General features: G+C 38.4%; 1 protein-coding gene across 2 annotated transcripts in view; it reads right to left on the bottom strand.

Annotated features, from left to right (window-relative positions):
- Window positions 1-18084, bottom strand: part of ntn1a (netrin 1a) — a 74536-nt gene extending 56452 nt beyond the window's left edge. Inside the window, exons 1-2 of one of the 2 annotated variants that reach the window (XM_044115110.1) lie at window positions 17727-18084; window positions 16557-17612 (exon numbers count right to left, since the gene is read on the bottom strand). In XM_044115110.1, coding sequence (XP_043971045.1) covers window positions 16557-17580 — 1024 coding nt within the window. In that variant the 5' untranslated portion in view covers window positions 17581-17612; window positions 17727-18084. The remainder of the gene's footprint in view (window positions 1-16556; window positions 17613-17726) is intronic. The other variant, XM_044115109.1, reaches the window with a different exon arrangement.
- Window positions 18085-23218: the final 5134 nt, after the last annotated feature.

Consider the following 23218-nt stretch of genomic DNA (forward strand, 5'->3'; position numbering starts at 1 on the left):
CTGCAGCCAGTGAATATAATGTCAGTCCCTGGGTAGGAAGAGGAGATACAGAGAGAATGGATCCTCAGCCCCTCACCCCACTTCGTGCCTTATCTGTGAGAGCTAATGAGTGATGGATTAACCTGGGATCAACCCCTGGCAAATTGAGATGACCCTGCAAACTTTCCCCCCCAAAAAGCCCTCTTCTTCGCTCACACAGCAAAACTGCATTCTAATAACAGTCAGACAATGCTGGGTAACTTTTTCACCATTAAACCCATCTGGTTAGACTTTTCTGTAGAATAAATCAAACTCACTGTAGATTTACTGTCACTTAAACATAAAATCATAGTCAATGTTTCTAATTGTTTTGCTAATTGTCGTAAATTTCTTCTGGACTAAAAATCCCACCTGACCTAATTTTGTGGTAGATTGTTTTGATAAAGATCAAATCTACCTTCTCAAAAATAAGATTTGGGCTTGATTTCATCTATAGTAACAATTTTGTCAAATATAATCTGAAATGCATCTACTTTGCTCTGCAAAGCTGAAAAATTCAATTTAGGTCGTTTGTAAGAGGACTGATGCCCAGAAAATTTAACCAATATAAAACACCTGGAAGAGGTTTGTGAAGGGCCAGTTGAGATTGAAATGACCTGACAACTAAGATCCGGATGATGAGTTCTGTTTTAGTCCTAATGTTTCATGCATTATTCCTCATTTCTGCTAATAATTATGGTTTCACTTCCAGCAGTTGGCCCCACCATGCTGTCACCTGTACACACAAAGCATCACCAGTATTCCAGTCAACACAAGGAAGACTGCCAGAAAGAAAGAAGTTGTTTGCTAATGGATTATGAATTTGGCAGTAATTCTCTCACTGTCCTGGGAGAATGCCAGTGAGAGTTCAGAAGATGTCTCGGCTCTGTCAAGCACAATTGTATAGCTATATGTTCTAACACGTCAGGCTAAAACTCTTGCAGCTCAAGAGCATTCCTAATGCTCCAGAATAAGTAATAAAGTGAACAGAACACCATAGATTTGATGCATTTAACCACTTTCACAAAATATCCCTGGTGGACCTTTAAGGGTTAAACACAACAAACTTTTGTCCCATGCAGGAAGCATCTTGATTTCTTCAAAATGTGAATGTTTTCATGACCTTGAAATTTGTTGTTTGAATATCTGTTAAAACATTCAAGGCATCGTTTATATAAATGATCTCACTTTTTTTTTTTTAGACAATCAGAAAAGCCTAAAATTATAAATTTATGATTAGCCATATTTGTAAGTGTTTATAAACCTCTAAGGCACGAGCCAGCATTATCTTCAAGGATAAACATCCAAGTTTCTTATCCTGCCGAAAGTGTGAAAAAATGATTAACTCATTGTTTAGGCCACATTTCTAAAATGTAAGAGGACATGCTGCTTATTTATGAGACCGTCAAAACGCTCAAACGTTCCTTGACCATTATAGTGTTGCTTTGCCTCTTGTGATGTCATCAACCTAAATTTAAAATTTAAATAACCCTTATTGAACCAGGACAAACTCTTTTTTTAATTAAAAACCCTGTTTCCAAGCTAGATCTGGCCAAATACACAAGAAGCAAGTTTTTCTTTCTTCCTTTTTTTTATGAATTCACTGTCCTTTTAATTTTTTATTATTATTTTTTGGAAACACTTTATGGAAATCCAAGTTTATCTTTTTTTTTTGTCATTGTACATTCTTTAGAAATAAAGAAATACACCAACCGATAGCATCGCTGTTGGAAATAAATGTAATTAAGGCTGGGAAAGAGTATGACTTCTGGAGGGAAAAAAAAAAAAAACAACATAAAATGTAATCTCTGAAAATTAAAACCAAGTCATCTTTTATCAATCTTATCAAACAAAAAAGAGTAGAACAAGTCTCATATTTGATCTTAAACATCTGATCCTAAGCTTGAAGCAACGCTCTAATCTTTCTACTTTGTGCTGACCTCTGCTGACTGTGATCTCATTGTGCAGTTTCACTAACCAGCTGCGTTTACCAGCCTCCAGGATAAAACACACAGAAGTTATTGTACGACTGTTCGCTGCCTCTGAAGCGACTGGCTAGACGGTAACAGGCAAACTCACTCTGACACACACAAGCACAAGTGAGATTTACAGGCCTCCATGACAACCAAGTGCTGCAGACCTTAAAGTGCACACACACTCCCCCATACGCACACAAGCAGCCTGCTTCATGACTTATATGGAAAAGACAAAACATTGCTGATAAATCACTGTCAGCTATTCACAGACACACACACACACACGCACGCACACACACACACACGTTGGAGGAGCTGGAGACAGGGTCTTTGTTTCTGGCAGCATGTGAGTGTGTTTGACGCACAATGAAATTGTTTAACTCAGCTTGATCTGTCACAGGTGCTTTCTCCCACTGTTTCAGACTGCGTGTGTAGGTGGGTGTGTGGGTGTGTGTGTGTGTGTGTGTGTGTGTGTGTGTGTTGGTGAGACATGAAAGTTGGAGAACAATCACTCTTAAACCACGTGCATGTGCAGCTCCACTATGTGCTATCTTTGACTGGTTACCAAGCTCTCCAAACTTTATCCACATCCAAGCGTTTGAGAGTTTACAGCATAATTAAGTCCCACTGACACATTAGTCCTCAACAGCAGGCTCCAGCTGTTTGCAGTTGCCTTGGATGACGACAGATACAGGCGGCAGGAACAGCGGGGGGCGCTCTGATCTGCCCAGTGGGCCGCCGTACGGAGGTGTAACTGCATCCAGGCATTAATCATTTCTTGCTGTGAGTCTTAAGGACCAGCGCTTTGAGCTCAAAGCGCTCACACTCGTGCTTGGTGGTCCTGTCGGCGAACACGGCGGCTGTTGCCAGAGGAGTTTTTTGCCAGGGCTTTCACCTTGAACCAAACGCTGAGCTGCTGCATGGACAAAAGCCTCCTTCTCTGTTGTTTTGCTCACTCTTGCACACACATGTGCAGGATGGAGGGCATCATTGTTTGCTTTTGCTTCATTGTTCTTCTTGCTGGTGCTGAAACAGCCCTATCAGGTATTAGATTTGGACCAGTCGAAACAAACTGTTCCAGGGCTTTCACTTTTAACTGAGAACAGATTTGGGTGTTTACAACCAAACATAATAATACATAATGCTGTAGATGCAAGACACATATTGATGTCTTTTTAAAGCTGGAAGTGCAAATAAACACATTGTAGTGTAAGTTGTTTTTGTTTTTTTTACATTTGCATCATATTGAGATTTGATTTTGAGAGCCAGCAGAAAGCAGCATGTATTGGTAATGTGGAAGCACACATAGTTTTCAATATTCCAGTGCTAGCATGTGTAGCTTAATCTCAGCATAAATGAAGTTTGGAGAACATTAGTGAACAAACAGCATCATGGGGATCAGGAATACAGCAGAGAGATCAGGGAGAACGTTGTGGACAAGTTTAGAGGTTCTGCTTTCAAAAGGAACACTGGAGCTCTGCACAGATAATTGGGTTTCTGGTTACGTCTCTAACTACTGCTCTTTTCCCCTGATTGCTCAGTTCCAGGAAGAATTCATAAATTTACCAATGATGGAGTGTGTTTCCAAATCCAGTCCAATCAACTGTATTTACCACAGGTGGGCTCCGGTCAAGCTGCAGAAACATCTCAAGCCTGATCAGCTCAATTATGAGTTGTGAATACCAACATAAATGTGATTTCTTGTTTTTGTATTCTTAATGAATTTGCAAAAATCTCCAAAATATTTTTACACATTGCCAGAATGGGGTATTTGTGTGCAGAGGAATTTTGAGGAAAGAGAATAGTTTAATACAATATGATATAAAAACTGTAAAACAGCAGAATGTAGAGAAAGTGAAGTGTAGTGAATACTTTCTAGACATTTTATGCACTCTACAACTTTTATGAAATATAGCCAAGAATAAGGATGTTCTGAAACAAAGCCATCAAAGGAAATGTTTGTCATGAGACATTTAAGAAACTCAGCAACATGCACAAGAAGTTTAGGAAACACTGAGATAAAACTTGAAACTTTTGGCCTTCCGATAAATTACTATAACTGGTGGAAGTCTAACACCCTGAACACACCATCCTCACAAAGAAAATGGTGATGACAGCATCTTGCTGGGGGGTTGAGTTACTTCAGAAAGGACAGGGAATCCGGTCAAAGTTAATGGGAAAGTGGAGGAAGGTAAAATGAAATGGTTTAGATCAAAGAGCATCCATAGGTTAATATGGTCTAATCAAAGATCAGACCGAAATCTGAGCTAGATTCTGCAGGAATATTCAACAATGGATGTTTTAGACACGCTCCATTGATTGTGAGTTTGAGCTATTTCACATAATTATGAAAAATGTGCAAAAAAGTCAATCTCTACATGTGAAAAGCTGGCAGAGAATTAGCCAAAAGACGTGCATTTGTGATTGAAGCAAAAGATGGTATTACAAAGCTTTAACTAAAAGATACAAATACAGAAAAATATAAAAACTGTGCATCATTTCCATTCCGGTTCGTAAATCTGGACTGCTTTTTCTAAATTTATCATGTAAAATCCCAATAAAATACTGAGGTATGAGGCTCAGATGAAGCAAGACGTGGAAAAGTTGCAAGTTTTCTTCTAAAGTCTCTTTCTTTCTTACTTGTCCACAGTTTTTGTCATATTCCAGTCCACACATTTTATTTGTTCTGGCTGCGTAAACGTGACCCTCTCTTGGTAGCCTGCTGCCACACGGAGGTGCTGAGGTCATCTGCCTTGATCCTCAACAGCACCGCTGGCCTCAGCCTCAGGATCAGATCTCATGTAAATAGTCGCTTGCAGAGTTTTAACTCAGACTAGCTGCCAAATGCACAAACTCTATATTCGTCCATTATATACACTCCATTTTCCTGTGCTGTTTACATCTTTCCTTATTATGTATGCTTTGTGACACCTTTCTGCCCAGGATGTAGTGGTAGTGACCAAAATTGTGTGCATGAAATGGTCTGACGACTGTGTAGTGATAGGATCTAATATGGAAAAGAAAATCTCTATAAATAACGCTGACAGTCCTGATATGACAGAAAACAATCTCTAATTGTTGTGCTCGGTAGCTATGCTAGCTGTTAGTAGCAATTATAAAAAACAATCTAAAGGTACAAATTGAAATTTTAAACAATTTTATATTGGCTTGTGCAGTACTGTATGTTCATTACTCTTATTACTGGAACAATTGCCACTCATTATGTCCAGTGTAGCCATTTTTTATTTTGAAGACAAGGAGGTAAGAAAAAAAAATCACTTATGCTCCAACTCTGAATTTCTATGTTCAGGGACATAATACTTTATTTTTTTAATTGTTGATCCACTGTGAAGACAAGTTCATACATGATGCTGAGTTTAGAATGAGATTAGACAACATTTAAGAGTTATTTGGGAAAACAAACGGTCCAACATAAAGGTTTCACAAGTTAAAAAGTGTATTGTTTAAAAGAATTTAGAATTAGTGCAGAATATTTTGAACCAGGTATGACAAGTCGCTAAATTTAGTTTTTTGCTTATCTAATTCAGATGTGTTCCCTATCCTAACAAACAAAAAAAAAATTAAAAGGTTTTCAACAAATCTGTTCAATCATGTCAAATTTAACAATAGACTGATATGAAGAGCTAATAGTTTTAATACATGCACATAATTAATAATAATTCTTATTTTGTTTTTAAAGTAATTTCTATATATATGCTTGAGACAATTTATGCAATAAATGCATTGTTTGCCAAAAGTCAGTACTGGTAAGTAATTATTTTTCACTCATCATGTTTCCAGTATTAGGCAAAATTATCTCAGGTATGTATTTTTTTTCCACATTCCTGCAGACCTATGCAAAACATCTGAGTTTTCTCTAAGTCAGAAAACCAAGAGCAGGCTAGCTGTTATTAGCAACACAAGCTGAATAAAATTAGATTCAGTCCTAAAATAAAAGCAGAAGTGTTAAACTGTTTATCACAGTCAGAACAGTCAAAAATTGCCTGGAGGTGTTACGGTTTAATTTGAATTTAATTTGAATTAAAGAGATAAAAACAGATTTCACCAAGCACATTTATAGGAGAAATTAGAGTCAAATACAAGAAGTTTCCAAATCAGTTCCTCAAGGAAAAAGTTGGCATTTATAGAAGTTTTGAACAGAGTTCTATAGGAATATTTTCATAAAAATTAAAAAATTAGATTAGCCTGATCAACCTCAGTCTCCTTGCACATTAGAGCATCTAGTAATTGACGCAGCTCAAGACACATGAGAAAGACAGGCATGTTGTGATTCATGCGATTTATGAGCCATGCGGTGGGGTATTTTATATTTATTGTGTGAACACAAGATGATTTTGTCTGCTGTGGGTTTTAATTACCCCTAATCATTTGGTTTCCTTGAACTAAACCCTTTCCATTGCACACAAACACCTCCCCCTTACTCACGATCCTTCTGAAACACACACCCTCACACAAACACTTAGATGCATTTGGTGCCAAACCCACAACACACAGAGAACCACTCTGTGCTTAAGATGAGCTTTCACTGCGGCAACAAGTCACCAATTAATTAATTAACAGACGCCTCTGCAGGCGCTGAAAAGCTGCATAAACACCCACTGGCACATTATGTGGACTAAGAGAGACACGCAGAAACAAACAAACTGTGTAATTTCAATTTCAACTGATAGAAAAAAGAAAGTACAGCAATTAAAAAGAACAAACAAACAAAATACAAAGGATAAACGGTGGTAAACAGATACTAGCAGAAACGGGACTTCTTGTTGCTGTCGGAGGAAAATATCAAAACCAGTATGTTGAGAACTGCTTAAATCTTGTTTGGCTGGAAATCAGTGATGTACTGAGAAATCGACCAATAGATCTAAACATTTTTGGTCAAAAATCAAATCCTTCTCTGAGCAACACGCGTGAACTGACATCAACACTTTTTGGTGTGAAGCTGTTGCTTGGGAAGAAGATTAAATGTTTGTTATTTTCAGTACAAATGAGGTATTTCAGAAGAAAATCAGAGGATATGCAGACAGAGAAAACTATTTGAAACACATCTTTATTTTCTACAACATGTCCAGGCGTGAGTAGGGTGTCATTACGGCTGCGAGAGAGCAGATAACAAGAAGACTGAGCAGAGTACAGCAAAGATGCTCAGTCTTAGCCTTTTCAATATCAATCTGTCAGTCATGGAATATGCCGGCTTTGAAAATGCCTCTTAGAAATCTCACAGTTAAGGTAAAGACCAAGAGTCTGTTCAGGGAATTCAAACAGAGAATGGCAGCTCAGCACACCATGTTCACATTATGGCTAATTTAGGACGTAATTAATGTTTTAGTTTAGTAAAAAACTGTTTCACCACAGCTGCTTTCACACGCACTGTGACATTCCTTCTGTTTCCAATATAAAGAATAAATTTCTGGTTCTGGTACGAGCAAATGGTCAAAAATAATATCTTCAGTGTTTTCTTTTATCATCTCATCTTATTATTCTTCAAGATAAAAGTCAGATATCAAAAAGTTCTTCTACTTATGTCAAAGCAACTTTGTATCCAAAGTGTTGCCTAAACATGGGTTGGAGATTCTCACAGTGTGATCAAGGTACCAGTTTTGCAGTATCCCTATATTTCTACAAAGATTTAAAACTAAAATATGCTGCATTATATTAAGGAAATATGCAATGTGCGAAAAAAATTGGAGGAATATTGGTAATGATAAATGAATAAATAAAATAAATTCAACAGTTTCAATGTCTCCCTGCTTTGAGTTTCTATCAAGTTGGGGAACAGTTTTTAAATCTCTAACAATTCCTAATATGTCTATATAAATAATGAATTATCACAATTATAACAAATACTTAGAAAATTCATTTATTGATACAATTGATTTTTATAAATAAAATAAAGCAAAAAAGTAGAATAAATCCTTTCTGACTAAGAATACTTTCTGTGCATAATATTACAAATTTTCTGGCTGTTCTGCTTATTATGCAGTGACACTTGGTGTCTAATAAGCTGATATTAGGCTAATGCTCTCCAGAGTTGTAGCTTGACAACTGTAGTTTTAAAACAAAGTCACCTTCATAAAAGAGATAGATGGTGCTTCTACATCTTCCAACCTAAAACTGTGCATGTTGTCCAAGACCAAAATACTTTTAGGCAGCCAATTTTGCAAGACAACACTATCCTTCATCCAGCCATCTGACCAGCAGTGTGCAGAAAGGTTTTCTACGACACTGTAGGCTTTTGAAAATATTTTGCGTTTTTGAAACTTTTAAAGAAGGTAACTGTACCCTGGTACTCATAAGCAACGCCGACCATGCACTGCCAAAACTACCTGCCATGACGGGGGTCACAGCACTGCTGACCTGGACATCTTCCATTGAGAATAACAAACTAATTCTGACATTGTTCCATAGCTTTTCACAAAAAAAAAAAAAATCATTTATTAGAATGTTCAAAAGTCTTCAGGATGCAAGTAGATTGATCGCATTTCTCTCTAGAAAATATAACTGATGTTATTAGAAACACGGTTCTGACATGCATGCGGGTGCCAAGTCCTAATAGCTCAGGTCAAGTTGAGTAAAGGCATTTATGTGTTCTTCCACAGCTTTAGAGCAATAATAATTGTGCTCATAACAAATAATCTGATATCAATAAAAAAAGAATAAGCTCCAGGCGTGTTTGGATGTTGTAATAAGGCAGCACAGTCCATGGTGAGTCCAAGCCGAAGTGAGGGTGACAAGAGGAAGTGAGTCCGGGCCAGAAGCCAACAGCGTAACGCTATATGGCTTTCTTTCACAGGCAATATGGCTTCGTACCAAACTGCTTCTCAAAAACCAAACCGAGGCCACATTTCTGGTACGAGCAGAGACACAGGACTAAAATGCGGGCTCACGCTGCAAGCTGGATCTGGCTTTAATTACGTGTCGTAGCCAAAGCAATGAAACAAAACCACAGCCCAGAACCGCTCGCTCTGCCCAGAGGACGCTGAAGTGAACAACAGATACACAGCCTGTGAAACTTCACAATGAGTTCTTGCCTTCGCTGACATCTGAACACATTCCATCACCTCATGCAGTGCAGCCTGAGCTTCATCAAAAAGCAGGTTGAAAACAAAAATGGTAGTAATGAAAAGAGATCTTTCGGACCCTGATACTAATACCGGACAACTCAGAGAAAATTCAGGAAGAACTCATGGCAGATACGCCCATCGTATTTCACTTTGAGCACAAAGAAAGACGTGCACACTTTCTGTCAAATTTGTTTGTCATAAAAACTCATCTCTAGTATTCAAACAGAGCTGTCAGATTTTATTATCTGTGCAAAACTAAATTCCATCAAAACTGAGTGGCTTCTTGAACAGGCTGCAAGACAGGCAATAACAAGCTCCAAAATTCCTTCTCAATAAGAGGCCAGCTGCCAAGCCCTGACTTTAATAGCTTCAAGATCTGCCATGATTTGACATATTCAACAGTATCTACATTAGCTGTCATATTGAAATCATTTTGCCATTTATGGCAAATTAATTTCAAAAAGAAAGGAGCTCGCTCATGGTGACTATGTTGCTTCTGGATGGAGAGATTCAAATGTGATAGTTTTCTATTGTTTTTCTTTTTTTACTTTGTAAAATGTAAAAAATGTAAGAAAAACAACAGGTCCACTTTGTCATCAATCTACCCAGTGATATTTTTATTAAAAAGCCCAAGAGCAAGGCACAGGATTGTCTCACTGAAAGGAGACAAACAAAGGGGGAACACAGAAAGTCAGAGACAAAGCTTTGTATCTTTCAGTAGATCTAATCAGAGATGCTACTGGGCCACTGCTGCCATTAACTCTGATTTCTGCTTTTCTTTCCTATAGAAAGTCCCATCAGCCCAGTGCTTCTCTGCGTTTTTGCAGCAATAATGCAATTGTTTCCCTCCACTGTTGCCAAATGCTTGCCATGGATGAGTGACTCCTGCAAAGCCAGTGATTCCAGGCAATACGCTGTTTGCCTAGTAAACTCTTTTGTAAGGAAAGTAGCTTCCACATACAGGTGAAATCCCAGAGCCATACCTCAACACCATCTCCTTCATTTCTACCTCCCTCATCTTCTCATTTTCCTTCATACAATTGACTCAGTTTCTTCCTTAGGGTTGCAGGTTTCATTAGTGTCTGTGTATTGTTGGTGTTACAGCCCAAGGCCTTTTTTGTGGTCTCTCTAACATCTCTGTTTCAGAGCTCCTCATTGGTGCTGATTGGAAATGGAGGCAGTTGGCCAGTGTCTTCAGAACAATTTGAGAGCACCACTGTCTCTCTCTCACCCTGCCTGTTCTCTCTCTTTTTGTCACTCTCTCCCCTTTCTCCCTTTGCGTTGCCTTAGCTTCTACATCCAGCCATGATTTTTTTTTTTTTAAATTAACCTAATTTTAAGTTATCCCATGCGTTACATCCCTTTATTTGTTATGGTTCTAGAGCCAGACCATAACAAATTGGGGGCTCGTCCGGGATAACTTAAAATTAGATTTAACAAAATTCATGGACCCCTAAGCAGTGGGAGGATTGATACTAGGTCAGGTCCAGAACTCCAACCCTAGAGCCATGTTCTCATCCCTACTGCCTAGGAGAAAGACTCCCAAGCTGATCTTGACTCTGGCCCAGTGAATTAGAAAGGTTCAAGCACTTTGACAACCTCAATGAGGAACATTTACACATCAAAGGCTTACTTGTACATACTTTCAGTCAAATTTGCATGGAGCTGGTAGAAAAGCCAAGTCCACATCTGCAGAGCTGTGCTACAGAAAGATTTCCAGCATTGCTCCCCTTTGCGCTTTGCATGTGAGTGTGTTTCTCCATACATATCTTCTGGCTGCCTTTTTTAGAGTTTAGCTCCAGCAGTTGATATACCGTAGGCTCAGGTTTGCTTACAGTATGTGCTCGAATGGTGACTGGTGTTTGTCTGTTTGGGAGATACAGCAGGTCTCTGGATCTAAAACAGAAGGCTGAGCCAGTTGTCTGGACTGTGCTCAATTTATTTCTATGCCGGTTTACAAAACCAGTCATAAACACTGATAAGAGCTCACGGAAACAGGTTCTTGAAGTGAGAGCAGGGCAAACCCCCCCCCCCCTTCTTCTGTTTGAATCTACGACCTGAAGACCTGAAGAAAAGTGTGAGTAGAGTAATACGGTGCAAAGTGCATGGCTTCTCTATCAGTTTATTCCCAGCTTTGTTTGCCATCACTGTGTCTGACCATGGATTTGGTCTCCACCTTTGAAGATGAAGGAGAGCGATTTTATAAAGGTGCACAACGAGCTGTTTAAACATCAACCAGGCCTTTGGTGTTGAAGGTTCCAAATAAACAAAACAGAAGCAAATCATCTGACAACAAGAAGTGGTAAGAAATATTTAGAATCAGATTCATCTACCTCACAATATGCAAATTAAAATTGATCTCTTCTGGGTTTTGTCTAGTCTATCGCCAGTAAAAGTATTCACATCTCTTAACATGTTTCACAGTGTTTCACTATAAATAAAACTTGCTTTTTATTGAGATTTCTGCGATAGACCAGCACAAAGAATGATATAAATGTCAAGTGCAAGTTCCATCCTTCAGAAATAAAAATCTGAACTGTTGGATGGACAACTGCAGTGTCGGCACTGAAAATATTACTAATGTTAATAGAAAACCATAAGTGAAGTTTGCTACACACCATGTATAGAAAACATGTCAGAGACTGCAAGACTCCAGGGTCAAGTGGAGGTTCCCCTTTGAGCAGGTACAGCTATGATAGGATTAATGCCTGTTCTTGTGTCAAAATGGCCCAATCAAAGTCCAGACCTAAATCCAACGTTTCAGTCTTCAAATGTGCAAAGCTGGTACAGAAATGGCCGAAATAATTACAGCTGAAACTACACAAAAGGATTTCTCTAGAGATAAAAGACACTTTTTAGAATTTTACTTGAAAAGAACAACAAGACAAGAGAAGCACATATAGTTTTTATGGTGACAAAATGACAAAAAGGTCGAGGAGTATGAATAGTTCTGCCAAGAATTGCAATATTTATGAAAAGTTAGAGTAACTTGGAAAACTGTCCATTTCAGTTCTGCTTTTGAAAAACCCAGAACTCGACAACTGAACGGGGGGAGCAGAACTCGCAAAATGTCTGGTGAACGCTTCAGCTGTCGCACTTTCTCATTGTTGCTCTGGAAATGATCTGAAACCTCATTAAAATTTGGGCAGAAATACATAAAATCCTCAAAATGTTGAGGGCCTCACACAAAGAACTAAAGCAGCTGTCTTTAACCATTACCACATGCGAATACCAACATTTAGCACAACACAACAGTGTCCTATCTTTTTAAGACACCGATAGAATATCACAGGGCTTAAAAAAAAACAAGTGAAAATGTTTTGCTCTGTCCCAGTGGCTGTGTCTTTAAAACAAGTTTTAATGCATACTACTAACCACTCTGCAGAGAATGTTTTGAGCTTCTGTCAGAACACCACCTCGGAGCAATATTGCAAACAACACTGTGTGCTTTCTATAAAGTAGACGGATAAAACTGGACAACGTAGCTTTACGTCTGCTAGAATCATGTACATGAGCAAACCCTTTGGTGAGTGCATTGATTCATACACTTAGTCTGCAAAATCTAGGAGTGTATAGTAAAATATATATCTGATGTGTTTTCAGATAAAAATCAATCAGGCAGCATTTCAACAAATGTGTGATAAGAATTTGTAGTAAAAATGAAAGGGAGATTCACATATTACTCTTGCCACATTGAGACGTTGAACACTTTGGGTACTTTTGAACTAATCTGTCCGATATTGTGCCTGTCATGCATCATTATAATATGCACAGTGCCTTACTAAGTTATTCACACACATTTTATAATAATCTTGCAAAAAAAAAAAAAAAGCAAGAGTTAATGATATGGCTAACTTCTACGCTTAGGTGTGTGCAAGAAAGAGAAAACATTTTGCGACCTGCAATTTCTCTTGTAAAGACCTGTAACCGTCTTTAGTTGTATTATATTTGAACAGGTTCTAAAACCTGGAGTTTATTAATGTATTTGTAGATTTCAGTGATGCAGTGAGAGGTGACTCTGTGACTCTGTGATGTCTGATTTAACTATTGTTCTATTTTAATTTACACCTTTTCTTTTTGATGCAGATCAGTTTTCAGCAAATGTAGAAAGCAGAAATATTCTGCTGTTACTCATGATGCTAAATCAGTACAGCTTCTGAGCTTTGCAGAATTGGTAATCGTAAAACCTGGTTAGTGAATCTCTGCTAAAAAAAGAGGGGTTTTTTGTACTGGTACCAATAAAAGCGAATAATGAACAGGATGGACGAAAAAGTCATTTACTACAACATTTTGTCTTTGCATGCCCCTTTTTTAAATCAAATTCCTCTCCTCATTTCCTTTACTCCTGCGTTTTTAGCTGCCATTTAAGCCAGTTTGCTGTTGACAACTACTCCACTGAACCCCGCTGCTGTGTGGAGAGCAAGTCCCTTCATTCAACATGCCTCTCTAAGCCATCATTTGATTATCCTGGATAATTCAACAAACAGTACTCTCCAAAACACACAAAAAAAATCCCTTTTACATCATAACTGGCATCCAATGCGATGCAGCCATAGTTTGCCTTATCCTGCCTTTACTGCAGCTCCTAAGATCTCCTACGGTCTCTGATGTGCCAAAGCATCTGCTGGCTGAACTCATTGCATTAGAAGCTGTTGGTTCGCCTCAGAGAGTTAATAAGCCAAATGGATTGAGATGCACAACAAAGAACACTTGAGCAACCTTTAAGATCCAGGTGGTTGCAATCAGCAAAGTGCTTTAAAAACAGGGGCAGAAACGCAATTGTTTAAAAGTTCTCTGTGGATTCATTGTCCCCGTTTCTTGATCTTTGGTGGAAGGAATTAGGCAGAATATAACACCTTCACACATCAACAGACACTGCAGCACTTTCTCGTGCGGCGGCAGACTGATTTTCTAAAACTCTCCTCAAAAACTTTTTTTCGACACGTTTCAGATTTTTCCGCAAACTACGAGTAAAAGCATACCTCATTATTAGATGTTTCATTTATTTATATTGGTGTAGAGGAAACGTGTGTTTCATTTAGATTAGCATAAAAACAGCAAAATTTGAACTCTTAGTTACAGATATCAAGCTGCAGTCCTTAAAGATCAGTGCTGACTATTCTGTTGCTGCCAACTATAAATCTAAATAATATTCTCTGATATTAACAGAGTTCTTGGAGCAGACTTTTTCAAGAGCTTAAGTAAGACCCCTTCTGGAAGGAGATGCAGGCTGCAACTTTAAAGTACAATAAAACCTTCCTCTGTATCTTGTTTGAGGAGTAACTGTTACAGTAAATGCACATTTGACCACAAATGCTCCTTGTTCACATTTCACCATGTTAACATCAGCCATCAGTAAACAAATCCCTCTTAGGCAGCTGCTGTGTGTTCTTAGAGCTGCAGCTGAAAGGAAAATTGTAGATTTCCCATTGGCTGAATTTGTCTTTCATTCGTCATTTTGCACGCTCTGTGTTCATCTCATCCAGAATTCTGATCACAGTGGTGATTCGTCTTCATTTTAATGTTTTTTTTACATAGAAGTTAAAACAGAATTAGACTGGAAATATGTACACTAATATACTAATAAAAACTATCAGAATGTGATTAGAGATGAGCTCATTGCCAATATCTAAACATGGCAGGGTTTTAATAAATTACAGTTTTAAAACCACCCAAAATGTCCATCATACAGTTTAACATCATTTCTATTAGGGGTCAGAGAAAATTTCCAGATTGACCTGAGTTTTCTTCAGCCACCAGGAACACAATGTAGCGCAGGATTGCTCCTCCCCCACCTGTTTCTGACCACTGCTGGCTGAAAGAAGGCTATTACACTTTTTGCTCTTTTACAAAAAAGATAAATTTTGCTATTTGGAAATATCTCTCTAGACAGACAAAAAGGACAGTCACCCATCACTCTTATTAAGTTAGCACTACTAACTACACATTAACAAGCCAATATCAGATTCCTCTTGTGCCTGTGTTATTTTACTTAAAACAAGAATAATTGCTGCTATTCTCTTAAACACAAAAATTAAGGTGACTACATTATATACATCTTAGATTTATGTTTACATGAAGCGGTTGTATTTTTACTCAAGATCTATGAAAATAGTACAAGCTGATGTTTAAATGTGATTAAAGGACAGAAATGGCTGTAAAATATAATCTCAGAAACTCCATGAAATGTTTTGCTTTGCTTTTTGGTGAAATTTGGTGTTTAGCTTTAGCACAGTTTTGGAAGGTTTTCTCACCCTAAATCTGAAACCAAGAAGTTAAAAGAGCCGGCATTATCAGTAGTCTACTGCTCACTCTCTGTGTTCAGTTTATAGGATAAAACGCAGTAACTCCGTTCAGACTGGCCAGCCAGCGAGGTGTGAAACCGTTTTTATCTCTGGTTAAGAAAGCTGTTTAGATGCTACACTTTATGGCTTTAATTTGGTCCTTATAATAAATAAAATTAACCTTTAACAATGTAGAAATACAGGGGATACTTGGTGCAGTCTTCATTTTTCAGTCTGTTTCTGTAGGTTTGTGTTAAACCAAACACTGACTAAAGATGAACCAATTAAGCAGAGATTGGATTAGGCCAGTTTTTGTTAGATTTGCTTTAGTTAATGATCGGCAGATCTGAAAGCTAAATAATAATAATAAAAATAATAAAAACTTAGGGGTTTTTCTAATTCATTTTAATGGATCAATCTGAAGAACTCCGTCCAATTTTGAATATAAACATATAAAGCAACATGTACTGTGTTGCACTTTTTCTTAGCTGAAAAAAAAAATTTAAATATCACTGACTATAATTGTCTTGTAAAAATATCTATGATTCCCTAATTCTTTAGTTTTCTGCTACTAGTATGTTATCTTTTCTACATGTTTTAGTTCTTAAAAAATAGAATGGTCAAAAGTAAGAAAGTAAGACCTCAAAGAAAACCAGAAATTGGTATCGGCCAGGAAAAGACTGATTGGTGCATCACTAGATTATATTTTAGGATTTTTGTATAAGTGTGGGTTTGCATAAATTATGCTGAATCCCTTAGATTCAAACAAATCTCCCCAAATTACAACCTTAATAATATTGATATTAAAGTCCATGAAAAATATCTCAGAAGGGCTATATGTCACAGTAATCAGGTTAGGGGATTATTTATTTATTTTCCTCAATAGATCAAATTAAAATGAAAAAAAGTGGCTTTCTGGTTGGTGATGGAAGATCTTGGTTAGGTGATTAAGCTCGAACAATTCAAAATGCACTTTATTTTATAATTTTTTTAAATAAGTGAGGTTTTGATCCATTTTTTCCCCCTGAAAGCTTATTTATTTCCCTCCACTTTTGTATGATTTCAACCACTGTTATTATTATTTTATAGATTATTAATTAATGTCATTATCGTTTCAGTTTCCCTCTCAAGAGAAACTGAAAAATCGCTTCTGATCTGCCAGTCGCTCCAGGATGGAGGACCGTGGACGGACTCACCGACACACTCGTTGGCCTCCCGGGCTGTGGCTCTCTGCCACGGCCTGTCGTAGTGGAACGGCTTGCACCTGTCGCACTCCGGCCCCGCGGTGTTGTGCTTGCACTCGCACACCAGGCTCCCGTCCCGGTCCTTCACGCAGCGGGATGCGTGCCCGTTGCACTTGCACCGCCCGCCGACCTGCAGGTCCGACACGGCGTAGAAGTAGGAGTCGCGCGCCAGCTCCGAGTCGTCCTCGTTCTCGTCGCCGAACGTGTGCAGGCGGCTGAAGGTGACTTTGATGTCTGTGGCCGTGACCCAGTCCTGCAGCACCGGGGAGCTATCGAAGTCGTGTGCGGACGGGCGGCCGTCCAGCGTGCTGAAAGCGATAAGGCCGCCGGTCAGCGGGTACATGTCGGTGTGGGAGTCCGTGCAGACGGCCTCCTGCTCGTTCTGCTTGGTTATCGCGGCCCGGTTGGGCTTATTGTACATCTTCCTGCATTGCGCGGAGTAAAACTGAAAGGGCACCCAGGTTTTCCCGTAGTCCATGGATTTGTAGATAACCATGGATTCAGGACGGGGGGAGCAGAACTGCAGGCTCACATAAGTGACCTCAAACTTCTTTCCGAGGGACAGGTTCAGGGTGACGTTTTGTGGAAACTGGATGAAGTTTTCGGACTGCCAGCAGGTGAGATTGTGCGGGTTATTCAGGTCCGTAAGGTACGCCGGCGGGTGGTACTTCTTGGGGTCCGAGGCATCGCAGGTGTGACAGTTCCGGGTCTTTTCGTCCCCCTTCTCTGCGGAGGTCACCACGCAGTAGCGGCTCGGCGTCCTGCCGCAGGTGCTGGACACCCTCACCTCCTTCCCGAAGGCGGCGTTGACAAAGTCCGGGATGCAGCGCCGCGGGTTGCCGTGTTCGTCATAGCAGGGGTCCGGAGGGGAGGTCTGCGCCGCGAACAGGCTCATCCCGTAGCCACCGAAGGCGCTCCGGGACAACAGGGTGGCGGCGAGCAGCGCAGGCAGGACGGCATCCAGAGCCCTAATCATGGTCGATCTGCTGGTCCCCAAAGTGTCTGTGGCTGGAGGAGAGAGGAAAATCTGAAAATTAATGGGGGGCGGGGGGATACGCTTCTTTAAGAATAAATTGCACGATATTGAGGTAAATTTGGAAGAAAACATAAAGATCACCTCACCTGGAAAGATTTAAAAAGATATAAGCTACTTTTCTTAATTTTCGCAAGCCTCCTCCTGTGTTGTTGTTTGTTTCTTCCAGCTGAACTTAAGAGTCGCTTGCGTCCTTATAGCGAGTCCCGCTCCTTCTGCCGGTCTTTTCAAAACTCCTTTCTCTCCCCCTACCGCTCTTTCACTCCGAGATTTTAGCTTGGATCCATGCATGAGGTCAGCGCATCCTGATGGAGTGAGGAGCTGAGGAGGGGGTGAGGCACCGGGCGGAACAACGACGTCCACTGGTGGTGCATCATCAGAAGACATCGGGGACGCGCTTTGCCTCTGGAGGAAAACAGCTGGAGCAAAATCAAAACGTTTTCTCACGAATAGAAAAACCTCATTTGAATATGCGTTCTGATCAGTTTTGTATGGTACCATATATCTTTGTATTTTGTTCTAAATCTATATGGATGAGCAATTGAGATCATTAAATTATGACATTAATAAAATAGCATTTTAGACAATTGATCTCCTTGAAAAGTTCCTTTAAATAGCCAAGCAGGAGTCTCTTCAGTTACAACGTGACCCTAATGTTTTATTTCTCTTATACAAAATAAAAGCGCAGACTTAAGACACCTGCTTTGGTCCTTCCATTTCTTGAGTGGCAGCACCATAAAGTTCTGTTGCAGCTCCGCTAAACCTGTTGCAGGCCTCCTCCAGACGTAAAACCGCCATCTGGTGGCTGCAGAAGAAAACGCCACCTTCGAAATACAAGTAGCTGTGTTTTAGAGTTGAGTCCAGGCGGGGGAGACACAGCACAGTTTATTAAAGAGCATTCAGCCATTGGATGGGACTGAAAGGAGATGCTTTTGCATGTTTGAGGAGATAAGTTAAGACTCTCTTTCAAATACCCATAAACTGCATAAAAAGTCAGTCAATTTCTCCTAATTGACTGACATTAAATCAGTCTAAATCTATTCAGTTTTTAAGTCGATTAGGATTACCAAAATAACTTCTCTCTGCAAAAGTTGCAGAGTAATGAGAAGGAATTTAATTTATGCTCTTTAGAGGTTCATGTACTCTTCCTTTGTGCTAAACTAGCCTTAAATTCAAATTGTTTAATGAAATGTTTTGTGCAACATTTCTCAATAACTTGTTGGAGTTTGGTCCAATCATCCAGGCAGAAATGGTGTAACTGAGTCAAGTTTATAGACGCACCTTTTCAGTTCTGACCACACATTTTCTACAGTCCTACAGAATGATGTACTCCCCAAAACTCTGACTTTAATATTCTTAAGCCCTTTTGTAACTTACTGCCTCTAATTGTCTTTCCATTTGACACTATTTTAAGAAGTACACCAACCCTTACTGTAGTAAAGCATCCCCACAGCATGATGCTGCTGCCTTGGTACTTTATGTTCTCCGGGTTACAAGTTTACCTCTTTTCTACCCAATTTAATGCTAGTCCTTATGGCCAAACACTTCAGTTTTATTTCAATAGAAAACAGAAAGCTTTCACATCTTGTAATATTAATGATTGTGGACAATGACAATGATAACCCAATAACTAGTGCTTCAGAACTTTTGAATATTTCATAAAAAGCCTTTATTTCTGAAATGTTTTAATCTGACACTTTTTGTTCTGCTGCCATTTGGTCAGCGCCCTGATGACTTTTTGGTCTGACATCTGAGGCCATTTGTTCTAAAGTGAGGACGTTTCCTTGAAACCTGAGGATGTCCTAAATGTGCATCACACCTGCCCAAGTTTACATATTGTGTGAAAACTTCAGCTCCTGGAGATCATTTTTATTTTGTACAATCATGATTGAAAATTGTTCATAACTTGCCAAGAAATTTCCTCCCATCCAAAAGACTTGTCTGGTTCTAAAGAACTATTTGATCATCAAGTTCTCACTTTTTCTTTAGCACTGAAAATATTCAAGTCAGTGAACTGCTCTGACATGTTTTTGAACAGTGACATCAAGTTCTCAACAAATAAATTAACCTGAATTTGAATATCCTCTCAGTTAAACCTTATGTGTATGTTAGAGCTCAATCAACCAATAAGAAATGATTAAGATCCAACTGGTCTTGACATCAAACGCGTCATCATTATGCGTTTTTTAAAGCCACATGAGTGAAGTCTTCATGTCCTTGACTTCTACTTCTGAACTTCTCTATTTCAGTGGAAACTTCTCTTTTCTTTTTTTTTTACTGTAAACCCTTCACAGAAATGAGAACAATATAAAAATTTACAATAAATTTCTTTTGAATGATTATTAGTTCTGCTAGACTGATCAGTAAGGACAGCTCTACTGATGCGACAATTTATGATTTATTTTTATTTTACAACCTTGAAATGCACATTTTGTTCAATATCAGATTTTTTTACTTCCTTTTTTGCTTTTTGCAAAGTGGTGCACCACTTCAGGATCTTTGCAGGAACTCTGCTTTGTTTGCCTTTTACTTTTAGTTATGTTTTGACCTTTAAAAATATATATTCACTAGTTTTTCATATTGTTTACTCAGCTGATTACTTTGCAAGAATTATTTCAAGAATATATCGCAAAAGATGCATTTTATGGCTTCCTGGAAGTCTTTTTCTCTGAAACTTAATATATTAGGCAGGCTGTTAAAATATATACAGGGAATAAATGCATATATGCATACAATTTAGTTTGCATTTGCAAAAGAACTACAGCTGTATTTTCAGCAAGACAATGACCCAAAGCATCAAGCTAAAACTATACAGAAACAATACGAAGACATGGTGGATTTAATTCAGTTCAATTCAAAAACTACTTTATTAATCCCAAAGGAAAATTAAGAAAAGCAATAAAAAGGGGTAAAATACCCAAAGGAGTGGATACTTTTTATATGCATTGTATGCAAATGAGTTTGAAGCCAAAATAAGGTATTTGTGAATGCTAATAATGGATAAAACAAAATATTCCAGCTAAAATTTTTTATTATTATTATTTCTTAGTAGAAGGTCATTTGAAGCACAGTCTTATGGAACAATGCTGGTTTTATAACAGGCGGTAATATTTGGAATAACAACATTAAACAGCAAAAGGTCATTTAAGAAAAAACATGCTGGTAGGCCGAGAAAGAAGTCAGATGATAAGGATAAGAGGCTAAGATCACTGTGGAGGAGAAATACAAAACAAAAGAAATAGACAGAAAGAAGCAGGAGATAAACCAAGTTTAACCATAGATAGACGCTAAAATTCGGCCTTGAATAGCACACTTGTTGGGTTTCAGATTCAGCCCTAATAATCCAATCATTCAATGACATTAGACATCATTCTGTAGTCATCCTTTCTACAAATGAGAGTTGTCTTTTTTTTGTTGTTGTTGCATTATAGGCAACAAGGATTTTTCCATTTGAATAAAAGATGGCTCATTCCCTTTTCTATTTAATCACATTTAATCTTTGTTTAAGACCAGAGGCTGTCAGAGGCTTTATGGAACCAAGAGCATCATTTGATTTGAGGCCATTCCAGCTACTATCAATCGCCTTCATTAAGCTAATACATCCGTTATATTGTTAAATTATTCATGGATCACACATCTAACATGAGATTTTTTTTTTACATTAATAATTGCTTATGAAAAACAGATAATTGTGGTGTTTTAAAGTTTCTTGTAAATCAGAAACAAAGTTAATACAATATTAGATTTCGGCTGAGTACAAATTCATGTTTTCTATGTATTTTCAGCAAAATCTTGCTTATTGTGAAGGACTGTTCTTCAACTAAAGAAACAGGTGAGGTGACATTAATATCAGTAATAATATAATGATGTTTCAATGTGTCATTTCCCCAACAATCTGCACTAAAAAGGCCTGGAAAGACGTCAGCTTACTGGTATGACCGGCGAACCGTTTAGCTTGACATTGCCCTGAAAATAAAATTGACTCTTTCTTCCATATTCTGAAAAGCAATTGGGATTCAGATTAAATACATTGTATCAGATGTCAATGAATTGAGAAACCATGAAAGTTGAACCTCTGTCGTGCTTACTCGGGTTTGCATGGGTTACTGTAACTGCATTTAGAGTCCTTTAAGAGAAGGGGAATTCACAGAAGCCCTATTAGAATAATATGTAAACAGTAAGCAAAGCAGCATGGGAGGAAGTAGTGTTTTCCTGACAGAGCTGAATGCAGACAGAAAATGGAGTCAAAATGTTGAATTATCAAAGTGTTTATTGCAGGATTACAGGAAGAATAATGCTGACAAGCAAGTGGCATTACAGGAATATGATTTTGTAATTAGTGAAAGGAGCAATCGGTATACGGTAGCTTCCAATTAGTTCAGTGTGAGGATTTGCTTTCGTAGGTTTTCCATCAGTACGACTGTGATACCACTTAAAAGTGAGCAAATTACTGGAACCAAAAATCAAAATGGCTGAATTAAACTTCATGTTGTGAAATGTTCATGGCCATAATCAGAAAAACAAGGTATTCCTTCATTTGTTTTCACTTTTTGCTGCCAAACTTCAATGCATTTTCCTGGGATTTTATGTGATAGAACAACACACAAAGTAGCACACGTTATGAAGTGGAAGGAAAATTATACATGCTTTTTTTTTTCTTTTAAGATTTTTTTTTGCTACAAATATTAATCTAAAAAGTGTGATGCAGATATTTATACAGCCCTCTTTACTCCGATACCTCTAAATATTACAGTGCATTTACCAACTGAAGTCTCTTAATTAGTAAATAGAGTCCATCTAATCATACAGTTAATATTATGTGGAGCTCACAGAGAACCAGTCATAAGACAGCAGACATTACATATTCGTGCGTTAATCCCCACAGCATGATACTGCCATGACCATGTTTTACTCTGGGTATTACATGTTTACTAAAAGTTCAAAATTTGCCTCATCAGAGCAGAGGATCTTTTTCCATATATTTGCGTCCCTTGATTGACTTATTATAGCTAATCTCAAGCAGAACTTATTACAGATTTCTTCTAATGATGACGTTCTTCTTGCCCAGTTTCCTTAAAGCCCAAATTTATGCATACAAATTCTGTTATTCCCCGCCTGAGTTATGAATCTGCAGTTCTTCGTGTCTTAATGGAAACAACAATATTTATATATTACCAACTGGATGACTTGTGAAACCAAAGTGGATTTAATTTAGAGTTATCGCAGTCAAAGAGGCTGAACACCAGGCCTATCAAATTTTTTCTCTCTCTCTTTTTAAAAATATAATTAACAGTTTTTTATTGGTTTATCACACAAAACCCTAGCAAAGTTATGATTACAGCAAAACATGAAAAAGTTCAAGGTAGTGGAATACTTCTGCAAAGCACTGCGTGTTCAGAAAACTGTGAACACAGGAGTTCAAAGACTTAAATGAAAATAGCACAAAACAAATGACTTCCTTTCATTGGGGTTGTTCAACATCCCTGCAAAAATCCGCATGCAACCTTATGGAGATACGCATTCACACGCACGCGCGCACACACAGCAGCAGCCTCAGTCATTGTGCTCACATGCACCTCGG

Source organism: Gambusia affinis, linkage group LG04, assembly GCF_019740435.1.
Source record: "Gambusia affinis linkage group LG04, SWU_Gaff_1.0, whole genome shotgun sequence".
In the NCBI taxonomy this organism is placed as follows: Eukaryota; Metazoa; Chordata; class Actinopteri; order Cyprinodontiformes; family Poeciliidae; genus Gambusia; species Gambusia affinis.